This window comes from Clarias gariepinus, chromosome 20, assembly GCF_024256425.1.
Source record: "Clarias gariepinus isolate MV-2021 ecotype Netherlands chromosome 20, CGAR_prim_01v2, whole genome shotgun sequence".
NCBI lineage: Eukaryota > Metazoa > Chordata > Actinopteri > Siluriformes > Clariidae > Clarias > Clarias gariepinus.
In genome coordinates, this window is record NC_071119.1 from 20,673,614 (window position 1) to 20,686,704 (window position 13,091).

At 36.3% G+C, this 13,091-nt stretch overlaps 1 protein-coding gene across 10 annotated transcripts in view; it reads left to right on the top strand.

Moving 5' to 3' along the window:
• LOC128508646 (receptor-type tyrosine-protein phosphatase delta) overlaps positions 1-13,091 on the top strand; it is a 387,353-nt gene that overhangs the window by 314,630 nt on the left and 59,632 nt on the right. For 6 of the 10 annotated variants that reach the window (XM_053480054.1, XM_053480055.1, XM_053480056.1 and 3 more), the window contains exons 12-14: positions 2,207-2,395; positions 8,377-8,487; positions 10,819-10,830. In XM_053480054.1, the coding sequence (XP_053336029.1) occupies positions 2,207-2,395; positions 8,377-8,487; positions 10,819-10,830 (312 nt within the window). The remainder of the gene's footprint in view (positions 1-2,206; positions 2,396-8,376; positions 8,488-10,818; positions 10,831-13,091) is intronic. The other 4 variants (XM_053480063.1, XM_053480062.1, XM_053480060.1 and 1 more) reach the window with 1 other exon arrangement.

Genomic DNA, 13,091 nt, shown 5'->3' on the forward strand with positions numbered 1-13,091 from the left:
GTATGAGAACCATCAATAAATTCCCATTTATACAACCGTGGTAAGACCTTCGTACAACATCCACACGCGCATTCACAGGCAGTTAGCCTAATCTGCATGTCTTTGTACTGTGGGAGGAAACCGGAGAACCCGGCAGGAACCCACCAAGCATGGGGAGAACATACATGAATTGAACCCAGAACCTGAAGGTGCAAGGCAATGGTGCTTACCACTAAGCCTCATATGAGGACTTTTAGGTATAGTTGTATCGTTAAACTTCCTTCTGCTCGAAAGTTTTCAGGTGCATATGAACAGAAGCAGTGAAAAGAATTCGCAATGTACACAACAGTACAGTCTGGGTCTCAGGAGGTGTATACAGTACTTCTTTCTATAAGAATACTGTATTATACAGTACAACAAAGCTATGCTTATGACTTTAATGCTTCTTTCTTAAAAATGAATGCTTGAATTCTGACAATGAAGTTTGCATCAAATCTAATTGAATAGAACTTTATACAGTACCAGTCAAAAGTTTGAACACAAGTTGGGATTTATTTTATACATACTAGAACAATACTGGATTTTTTTTCCAAAACTATGAAATAACACATATAGTATTAGGTAATTACGTGACAACAGCAGCAACGGTTGGTTTCTATTTTAAGACAGGAACAGTATTGAATGAAACTGAATGAAACTGTCTCTTATGAAGACCTTCCCAGAAAAGCAAGACCAAAACCTACCAGTGCTGCAGTGGAAAAGTTCATTAAGAGTCATCAGTTACCTTAGAAATTATCAATTAACCAATGGCAAGTCAGATTAGAGCCGTGAAGCCTCCAAGTGGCGCAGTGGTAAAGCACTCGTCCTATAATGCGGCGATCACGAGTTTGATTCCCGGGTGATGCTGTAACCTCTCGCAGCCGGAGGCCTAGAGAGAGCTGATTGGCCGAGCTCTCTCAGAGGGGGGTGAGAGGTACTTAGTGTTCTTACATTGATCACGGCTCTACAACCAATCAGAAGCATCTGTGAGCTCACGCAAGAGGAAGGAGCGAATAGCGCTGTCCTCCGAGTGTGTTACTTCGCCCCCAACGGTGCATGAGCGAGCAGTTCGACAAGATGCGGTCGGCTGGCGTCACGTGGTTTGGAGGAAACACGTCATAGTCTTTGGCCCTCCCGACTGAGTGGTAGTAGTCTTAATGTGGGAGCCTTAATCTGCTCCTTATGCTCTGGGTTTTACATTGTGAACAGCCAATCACATCGCTTCTCTGTGTCACATGATCAGTGAGGCGATGAAACTTCCTCTTTGACGTTAGTGGTTTCAATGTACTCGAAGGGAATGTTAAAGCCAAGAATGAGTGTTTACACTCTTTTACTTCATGAATGACTAAAAGTATTTATGTCGCTTTTATGATTTATGCGATTTGGGTGTTGTTTAAACATAGTTAACAAATTATTTGCGAGACTGGAGTGTAAGCACTGTGGTGAAGGAAAGAAATAACGTTTCAAAATTTTAAACGTTAACAAGCGGTTTGTGTACAAGAGATACGAGACGCACACACTGTGTGTGGGAAGCTGTTGCATTCGCTGCATTATGTCTCTTATTATTGTAAAGTTATAGACCTTAGGGGACGTCCGACGATATTATTATTATAGCACAAATTCAGTGAGAAATATTTACCATAGTAGATTGCGACCAAAAAAACTTGAGTTTGCTTCTAGCAACGTTTTACCCTATTTTACACCAAATTTTACACAAAAAAAAACTCCAAAAGCTAAAGGGCCACCCCCACAATTTGTTCAAGCCACACCCAAATGAGAATATAAAAAAAAAAACAGACAGACATTCGATCGGTCGATACACAAACGGACGGCACACAGTGTACCACCTGTTTTTTTCCAATAGCTCCCACAATTAAAAAGATTTAGTGTGAAACAAAACTCAGTATGTTTTTCCTTGATCTAATTTATTGCCAATACTTTTAGTTTGACTCACTATAAAATCATAAAGCATGAGTTTACTACAGTTTGATTAAAACTCAACCAACATATGTCAGGCTGATTTATTCAATGCGATTAACTCGTTGAAGGTGGATTTATAGCTTTTTGCAAAGAAAAAAAAAACAATCTTACAAAATTGTGCTTTGTGGTTAAAATAATCTCTGTGCTAGCTAACTATCTAAATCAAAGTCTTTGTGTGTAACATTTGCTTTGCGTGTGTGTTTTCCAGAGGACCAGCTTCCTTCTGGATTCCCCACCATAGACATGGGTCCTCAGCTGAAGGTAGTAGAGCGAACGCGCACCGCCACCATGCTGTGTGCCGCGAGTGGGAACCCTGACCCCGACATCTCCTGGTTTAAAGATTTCCTCCCTGTTAACACCAGCAACAACAATGGCCGAATCAAACAGCTCCGATCAGGTAAATTTCCTCATCCCTCTGGCAAAGATTTTAAAAACAGAATTCCTTTTTCCTTTCATTCCTATTTTTTTTCTTCTTCCTTTTTTTAAATCCTTTTTTTTCTCCTCATCTAGCACTTTTTATTTTATGTAGATAATGGCATAAGTTTATCTGTTGTGTTATGTGTGTGAGTGTGAGTGAGTGTGGGTGGATGAGTGCGCGTGTTTGGACATCCATGTGTGTTGCTTTCGAGGCGTCTTTTATTACTTTCTTCAGCGCTTCCATTATTACCCATGACTCACTGCTGTGACTGCACATGTAGCAGGTTTTATATCATCATCCTTATTTTATTTACTTGTACCTTTTACTGCTCCATCGCAGTAAGTGACCAACCATACCTGTGTCTGTTTCTTCCTTTCTTTTTTATGTTTAATTTCTTGTCTAAAATGACTAATTTTCAACATTGGGCTTCATTCAGAACAAAGGAGCTCCTCCCCCTTCCCCCCACCCCCACATGGCTCATGCTGTTTTCTATTATTATATTCGTCTAATCCAAAGAAGATCGGCGAGTCCATGTGTGACTATCCTAACACAATCCCCGAGCAAGCTGATTAAAATGCCTGTTGTGTGACCTCCGTCCGCGTAACCCTGCGATCACGCTAGCAAGCTAAGAAATGCTTGTTTTGGTCAGGAAATCTAAACGATTTGTTGACGAACGTCCCGCAGCGTATATCTTACTTTAAACAGCTCGTAGTTACTGTATGTATAAAATCGTGACATCGTTACGAATTCACACAGATGAATTTTTCAAATTTGTCAAAACAATGTAGCAACGTTAATTTGGCAACTTTACGGACAAAGTGGGTATTAGGTTTTGTCGCTAAATGAACAATCCCAATGAAACGTTGCGAATACTACTTCAGAACAATGCCTAGCTCAATTAGACTCGTTTATCTCCAACACATCCATGTATTTCTCAGAGTTAAGTAGGGTTTTCTTTAATTTTCTGCAACCAAGAAAAATACTAGAAAATTTAGGGAGCAGCCATAAGGAGAACGATTCCTCAATAACATTTGAGATCCGTTCTGTAAAACTGGACACTATGCAGTTTAAATGTTGTGTAAACACCAGAGGTCGGAAAACTAAAGAGGTACCTCAGCCTACGAAGTTCTTTAAGCAGAAAAGCATTTCGTATATTGTGAAACGCGTTTTCCTATAGGAAATAATGTAAATGCAGATAATCCGTTCCAGCCACCCAAAAATTTTATCAATATCACCAATTTATAATTAAAGTTAAATTGATCGGCTACTGGACGTACGCGCAACTGGAAGTACGAGCCACCAGCTCGGTCACTCGTAAAGTTTTTTGTTAGCAGAAGGCAATTTTAGGTCTTAAGGCAAAAATTCGCAAGGTGGTGGTTTGTATGCTGAGGTACCACTGCTCTCAAATTCTGTAGATTCCCTTAAACGAATTTTACTCAAGTAAAAGTAGAAGACCTCCTTTTATGTATGTACCTACAGTAAGTAAAAGTATAGAAGTACCCACCTTCAAATTTACTTAAGTATCAAATTACAGTATGATACTGTTTTTGGTAAATAACACATTACATTACCCTTTGCTGATTGCTGATTATTTTACAGTAACAAACAAAACCCTGTCGTTACCATAAGCCATTCTGATTCTGGGGGATTGAAAACATAGGCATTTGAGACAGGTGTTTAAATATATATATATTTTTTTATTATTATTATAGCACAAATTCAGTGAGAAATATTTACCATAGTAGATTGCGACCAAACATTTTACACAAAATTTTACACAAAAAAAACTCCAAAAGCTAAAAGGCCACCCCCACAATTAGTTCAAGCCACACCCAAACGAGAATGAAAAAAATTAAAAAACGTGGAGGTGACATCATTCACTTGGGGGCTTCTAATGTGATTGCCGGGTTGCATTTTTGGAACTCGTCTGCGGATTTGTCGGTGCTAGCGTAGCGGAAGATTTTCCCATAATTCCGTAGCCACAGTAGTGCGTCCGTGTGGTCGTCGTCTCTAGCTTTTCCCCGGCCCCTCGTGAATTTCTTTGCTTTGCTCAGATTCCGCTTCGCTTCTGAACTGCCTGCTTGTGTGATTTTCCTTCTCCTCCCTGCCAAAAAAATCTGAGATTTTTTTTTATTTTTATTTTTTTTATATATATATAATTATTGGCTATGGGGAGATCTACTTTCTTAACCCCTAATAATTTGATCTGTGTGACCGCCTGACTCTCTAACGTGTCTTGTCTTCACTAGTCTTGTTTAACTTCCTTTCTCTTGTTGTGAGCAGCACTGTGTGACCTTATGACCCTATTCTTATTCTTATTTATATTCTTATTTTTTATTCTTGTTCACATGTACGCCTTATTCTGCTGTGCAATAGAGTTTTAAGAATTGAAAGAAAAAAAAAGAAAAGAAAAAAAAAATTTAAAACGAAAACCTGTTCCAAAACATAAGGAATATAATCATATTTTCTATGCTGTCTTTCTTCTCTCCGTATTTTTTAAATCTACAGAGTCTTTTGGTAAGTGCGTAGCTCTGAAGCACACATCACCCCCACTAATGTTTCATGTCTCTCAAAACTCTTATTAAAATGCATGGCATGCATTTTACTAACAGTTAGCACAGATGTACAGTTATAGCAGACACACACATACACATTTCTATCTGAGTATATAAATATATAACAAGGAAAAAAAAAAAGAAAAACACGCACACGCACCTGGTTAAGGACACATAAAATAAAAAAAGCAAAAAAAAAAAAAATTGTTCTGATGTGTCCCTCCATGTGTGGACGTCCCTTCTCTCACTGACTCACTTCCTTTACTCCAACACCCCTCTTCCTTATTCTCCCCCTCCCCTTTTTTTCACAGCACCATAGTGCTTTGTCTCACACAATTTCTACCTGAAAGGTTACAATCAGAGGTTGTCCAAAAACAACAACCAATTATGACAATAAAAGATCCTAACTCCCTCTAAACAATTTCTAAATGCCACCTTCCTTGTACTTAACCAATGTAACAACTTCCAATGATAACCTTCTTGTTTTTTTTTTTTTTGTTTATTAACCAGTAGAGGAAATCAATCTTTCTGTCTCTCTTTCTGTCTCTCTAATCTTTCCTACAGTACCTTCTTATCATTTTTTTTCTTCTATAACATACACTGTTTAAAGAAAAACTAAACAATCAATCAGACAGAAAAAAAAAAAAAAACAGCTAATTTGATTCTTCTTCCAAAGCCCCCAGCCTCCTTCCTCTCGTACTAATGCTTCTTCTTTCCAATCTTATTTGCATTCATATTATCCACCCAGGTGGTACTCCAATACGAGGTAAGAGAGCTGAACCGAAGTTCACAGAATGAAAAACAAAACTTCATTCTCGCTGTCCCTCCATCCCGTCCGCCTCCATGTATATGTCTCGTCCCTCCATCCCAACTCCCGGAATCATCCCCTCGTTCCTCCCAGAAACCCACCTCCCTCCCCCTCCCTTGAACCCCTTAAACAACCCCCCTTCTCCCTTCTCATTTCTTTCTTCCCCATCTGACCTTTGCGTATCTGCTTTCATTCCTCAATTCATTTCTTTTCATTGATTTTATTTTCCTCTTCTTATAATTAATAAATTGCGATATGCTTACTGTGACACAAAGAAGCATATCCAGTGGCGTTTTATTAATTTTTTACCTTTTTGTTTGTTGCTTCTATTTCTTATTCTTATTCTTATCCTTATTCGATTTTTTTTTTATTATTATTATTATTGCTTTTCGTTCTGTCTTTCTTTTTGGCCATAGCGACTCATGTGTCCCTCTTTTTGTCCAACTAAAACAACCAAACATTTTTCCCCCCTTAGCTGTTCTTGCACACTCGTGCCATGCGATGACGGACTCGCGGACAACTTCTCGCCTATCCTCTGCCACCAGAATTTTTTTATTTTTTTTTCAAGCAAAAAAATTATGTCTATTTATCTTTTTTAATTCTCAATCTCTATGTGCTTTCCTCTACCTGTACCCCTCTCTTTAAAAAAAAAAAAAAAAAGCCCAAACAACCACTTTTTTGATAAAGTTTCTCCGGTGCTTTTTTACTTCTACCACCTATTTTTTCCCTTCTTACTTTTCTTGGGTTGAAGGCTTTACTTTTTGATGTTTTGATATATTTTTATTGTTCAGGGTTGGGGAAAAGCTAACAAAAGGTCTGGCAGAGAAACCGAGGTGCCCGTTTTGTGATTTTTCTTTTTTTTTTTTTTTTCACAACAACTCAGGAGGTGGAGATGTGGTTTGATGCATATATCTATATATATTTCTATTTACAACAAAGAAAAAAAATGTTTTTCCTTTGGTCATGTGACACCACACTGCTGATCCCATTGGTGGATTTTTATGGGTGTCATTTGTAGCTTTGAACAAGCTATGGCAGTGGTTGGTTGATTTTCTTGTTGGCCATTTTGACCTGAATTTTCACCTCTAACGCACCTACGTTTTATTTTTCAGCTAAGGGTTGACAAAAAAAAAAAAAAAAAGGTTGTAAGTTGCACTGACATACATTCTTGACTTTGCATGTCAATCATTTTGGGACAGAGGGTGATGTAATGGTCTGGATGATGTTGAATCTCCTAACACAATTTTTCTAAGCCCAGGCAGCAAACATCTTTTTTATTTTTATTTTTTTTTGTCGCAAACTTTTTTTTTTGGGTTCTTTTTGCGAGTCATGGGCCATCCTTGATTAATTTTCGAATTTACAATTGACTACGCCAAATTCGCTAACTCAAAAAAAAATTTTTTTTCAATTATTATTATTATTTTTTAAGACTGTCCTCCCTGGTTATGCTGCTTTTGTATACTGTAATCCTTTTTTTTGTTTGATCCATGCTGCCCTGAAGCAGTGTCATTCATCCTCTCCCATGCTGAACAGTCCTGTCAGGTGTTGTATATTGCAGGGCTCTATTCTGTCCCTTCGAATTTTAAATCTTTTTTTTTCTTTCTTTTTTCTTTTCCTTTCTTTTTTTAATATTATACTGGCAATGCTAGCAAATAGCATCCAAGTCATGTTAAAGCAAGAGCTAAAGTGCTTTAGAAACCCTGCAACATGTAGACTGTATGTTCTCCTTTTCCATCAATGTGATTTGTACAGTGTGTCGTAAGAAGAGAATGATCAGTGCGTGATTTGCGGCGCCTCAAACGTCTACTGCAGTGCATGGTCCGACGAGAAAAAAAAAATCAAGAAATCCGTATTTTATAGGTTTTCAAATTATACACACTGTGCATGTGCTGATATTCCAGTTTAACGTCATTGTACATCAACAACATTATTGTCTTTAAAAAAAAAAATTATAAATGTATTATAGATCTTCTGATTGGATTGAATTGAAATTTTGCCTAAAAGGAAAAACAAAAAAATTGTTTCTTACAGTATGTGCTTAAACTTCTTTGATTGAGTTTGTTTTAAGGCATTTTGCAATATGCTTTTATATAAAATAAGCGAATATCAGCACACGCCGAAGTAACCTCTATTTGACCCAGCTACAATTTTATTGAGATGCCAAACAAAACGGCACTGCATTAGAAATGACAAGGCGTCCGCACATTTTTACAGCGAGGATCTAAAAAGGTTTGTGACTTTTTTTGTTTTGTTTGTTTGTTTTATTTTTTTTTTCTTCTTCAGTTGTTGTTTTTATGGCTCGGTCCAAATCCAGCAGAAATCAGTAGGTGGCTGATTTTAAAGATTTAATGCATTCAGTCACCTGCAAGAGCAATTTAGTTGTTATTTGCTTTCTTTCTTTCTTTCTTTCTTTCTTTTTTTTTCTTTACATACAGTATATGTTGTACAATATGAAGGGAATACATAAAAGGTCTGGGAAACAGGGATTGTGTGAGGGGGGGGGGGGAAGTAAAGATAATAAGCGTTGCTTTGTTGCACTGTGAGATTGTGTTCTGCTTAACACCCGAATCTGCTCCATATTCTTTCCCTCCATACAGGAGCGCTGCAGATCGAACAGAGCGAAGAGTCAGATCAAGGAAAGTACGAGTGTGTCGCGACTAATAACGACGGCACGCGCTACTCAGCTCCTGCGAACTTATATGTCCGAGGTAGGAAAGCCCACAGGGACAACTCTGTGCTGATTACAGAGCTAGTGTTACTGTAAAAAAATATCAAAGGGGTATTATCGTAACCTATTGAACAGAATTGCTCAGAATAAATGGATCATTGGAAAGTTTCCTGACTGCAAATTTTGTAAGTATATTTGTTGCATTTGATTCTCCTTCGTCGGTTTTGTTTGTTTTTTTAGTGATTGTTTCTTTATCTTTCTTTTTTTTTGGTTAATTTTCCTTCTTCAATGCCATGGTTGCCTGGTGTGACACTAATTACACTTACCCCTTAAGCTTGCATCAGGTTTATGGGTTGTACCCATGTTTATTTCGTTCTCTTTCCCACAGCACGCCGAATCCAACTCTCTTTTTTCTTCCCTTTTTTTGCCACAAATGGAAAAATATAATTGAACCAAGAAACTTTCTTTTTATCAAAAATGCAATTCAGATTAAATACATATTGTGAGAATATGCTTAAAGGTCTATAAATATTTTATATTTATATATGACATCAACCCTTTGACTTTTGCTTCGCCCTAAACAAGTATCCAAATTTGGAAAAAAATCCAAATTAATATTTTTTATATTACTTTATGACAATTCTTTTGACTTCTAAGAAACTAATATGTTAAATTGTCAATAATCAATGTTCCTAAATTAAGAAAATTTACATGATTATAGACATTTAATATATTATACAGCTGAAAACAAATGCTCCTATTTTAGACGTATATAATTTTACAGTTAGGTTCGTATTTAGGACAATATATTATTTCTGGGTTTATTATTTGTGGATTTTTTTTTAACTAAAGTAATGTTTAAAAGACTAATTAAATTAATCTTTAAATTTTTTTAATATACTATAAAATGATGTAAAGGAAACATTAAAAAAGGCTATCCTTGCTATGATTTTTATGCAATTAAAAAAAACATTTTATAATATTACATTCAAACAATAGTTGATAACATTTAATTTTGAATAACTACAAAAGACTTATAAAAATGTGTGCGACACAAAATAATTGACTATTCTCATTAATACATAATAAATCAAAACAGCTGTTAAAAATATACCCATATTCACTGTTTACTAGTTTGCAATTTGTTTCAGTTCCCAAAAATCTATAAGTTATTCATAACATAGTATGTCAAAGGGTTAATGTTGCTTGATTATTTAAAAAAAATAAAAAAAAGTTAATTAGATTTGTTGTTTTTATGTTACACTCAGGATAATGATCTACAACAAATATTTCATAAAGATAGACCTAAATTATTATGCTAATTGTAAACACTAGATAAAAAAAAAATTATTATATTTATAAGTAACATACTGTATTGAGTATCATATTAGTGTAAAATATATATAAATGTGTTTTCGCTGATCCATGGGTTTAAATATCTACTGTCATTCTTGTACTGTAGCCAGAGAAGGATTTTTTTTACATTGTTATGACTTGAAATTATGTTTCTTTTGTTAATAAAGTAATTTGCTATAATGTTTAAGAAATTCAGACAGTAAGGATGTAAGGATATGAAAATCACAGCTACTATACAAGTATAATTTAAATGATAACATATAGTAGCTATGTACGTAGCTGATGTACATGGTGTATTGGTAATGTAAATCTGCTTACGCGGCAAAATCAAACAGTGCTGAATGGACTTCTACTTTTGTTGTTGTTGCTTTTGTGCAGCAGCAGGAAATTCTATGATGATAATTCGATTTGTTTGCCATTTAGGATATCATTCCTTAACTGCAATAATATTAATGGAAAATCTGACTCTACCATGAGCTCATTAGAGATCGGGGGTGTAAACTTGTAGCTACAGTACATTAAAATAGGTTTTAATATTTAGGAGTGTTTTATTTGATTAAGCCAACTTTAAGTAACTAAATGTACTTTGAGGCTTGACAGACATCACATAGACAAATGTTGTCACTTAGTCATTTGGTTTATATCTTATAAAATTCACAAAAACATCTTGATGGATAAAAATGATGGATTTCCAGCAATTCTATGCAAATATATACCCAGTAGAGATATATTTCTGTATAATATTGGACAGGTAAACCGTAGTTGTAGAAGTCAACACTGGTGATTTTGCTGTGTAATATCTTGAAAGCAAGTCAGTATTTTTTTTTCTTCTTTCTTTTCTCTAAAGTACATAAGTGTAGCTAGGATTCTCTCCGAAATACCAAATGGCCTTCCTCTAACAGATATGTATGAGTAGCAGTTGTACATGGCCTTTTTACTCTCTCTGTGTTTCCCCTGTTTTTTCTCCTTTTGTCATTTCATTGTGTTCCGCATCAAAATTTCCTACATTCCCCAGAGCTGCGAGAAGGTTGGTGTTGGTTTAATTTTTTTTTTTTTATACTTTCTAATCGTCTCATTGTACTGAACTCAGAGAACTCAAAGACATAAAATACATGAAATAGCTGTCTTGAAACTGCCACTACAGCTGTCACCAATACAACAGAATGAATGCACATGTCTGGCCTCTTCTCCTTTATTTTCCATTTCTGTTTCTCGTTCCGGTTCCTTATGTATTCTTCTGTCATGGATACGGTCCACTTATTCCCTCCTTTTTTTTTTGTTGTTGTTGTTGTTGTTGTTGTTTTGTTGTTCGTGGTGCTGAATGCACATGGCCTTGGCTGTTATGATTAACCGTCTAAAAAAGTGGCGCATGTCGAGAGAGAATGTGTGTCGCTCTGCATGATGAACAGGTGTTGCACCACCTATGGACCACAAACCCCTGCTAGCTTTGGTTCTTAAAGTCAGTGTTCCTGCTCGGTTCCTTAAATCAGCTCAGGAATTCAACAGAAGCTTTTTATCAGTTTTATCAAGTCAGTACTATATACATATACATCTTTTAGAATATAGTTAAGGATTAAACTTCTGATTTACCATGACCTTGGACGTGATGGTGAAGATCAGCTTGTATTAATTATACATTAATTCTCGTGAATGAAGGCATAAAACCAGTTAACGTTTACAGAAGACTGGAAGTACAGTACGTTGATGAGAATCTTTGTCTCGGACCCCATTGCAGTCGTTACCATGAACATTTATCAAGTGGAACGCCTGATCCAACAATCATTCACCAACACCACTTGCACATTACAGAAACTCTGTAATTCACTAAAAATCCTATCAGTTCACACACATGCAATATCTGGAATTCCATCAGTTTATTAAATGGCCACACATTTTCTCTACTTATTTTTGCATTTTTTTTTTTTTATTCGAGAAAAAAATCTATTAAGAACAAAAACATGACCTCATCAATTCATCAAACCAAGAATGCACCAGGAATGACACTATGATTGAACCCCACCTCTCAGTACACCCTGATTGGTCTTTGGTGCTGATGTGATTTTTTTTTTTTAACTTGAGCTCCCTCACTCAGAGGACGCTTTAAAGCCTCAGCCTCGTTTGTTTTAATGAAAACTGAAGGGCGGTGAATCTCAGCCAAGGCTGTAATCCACCGTTCCCAGATCTCCTGCTCCTGGCTCCGTGAAGGATTTTCTCTCCCACACATTTAATGGGCCACTAATGAAAGAATGATGTATGTCGAGCATCATTCGGCCGACTTGACAAATGTAATGGTATTCAAATGAACGGGATAACATTATGTCTTTCGGGAGCGAGCTTCAATAGAATATTAATTAAATATAATGGGAGGGAAAAGTTGTATTTAATAATGCAAGAATTCCTCTCTGGAGAAGCTTGGCATCTTAAGCCGAACAAGTTTCATCAATTATACAGGTTTTTTTTTTTTATATCTCTCTCCTCATTCCCTTTTCTATGTTTTCTCTCTAATCCACTTTTATTCTTCGCCTCCTTTAATTGCAATCATTCCAAAAACATTTATTAAAAGAAAGAGTTTATTTCAAGGTTTGTTTATTAATGAAGATGAGAATCGAAGTCCCTTTTCCAAATATTCAAAGTTAAAGTTCGTCTAAAAAAAAGTCGCTAAGCAGACGCCGTTTTAATTAAAAGTGATTTAGCGATGGGAGGATCTCATTCATTTTCCGATGAGTCATTCGGTCCTCTCCCCCAACACAAGAGCAAACATTCCTGACATTCTCCCACCATGGCGGCCTTGAAAAATATAGCGCGGAGAGAAAACCTGAAAAAAATAAATAAAAAAGAAAAGGCAGTTATCTTTCATGAAGCCATTTGGAAAAAGAGGTTTTACTGTTTACTGAGCAGAAACACTGACTGAATGTGTTTGATCTGAGTCCCCGAGTCTCCTGGCTTGTTCTGCCTGAGCGTCCCCTGTCCTCCTGTGCTCGTAATGATGCTGCCACTGTCTCCTGAATGAGAAGCTCGAACCCACTTCCTGATTTCCTATCTTCCTTGTCTACTAGCTTCCCTTCTTTTTTTTATCCTCCTCATAATGTTCCGAGCCCTGTCTGGCTCATTTTCACAGATAATCCTGTTAATTTCCTGTAGCACGTCGCTCCACCTTTCTGCCATTATTGTTCTCCTGTTTATTTTATCATCTCTCTTATTGTAACGTCTTATCCTACCTTTCCCACTCTTCATTTTTCTCTATAATTGTTTTTTTTTTCCTGCCAGAGATTCCTCCTCTTTTTTAAA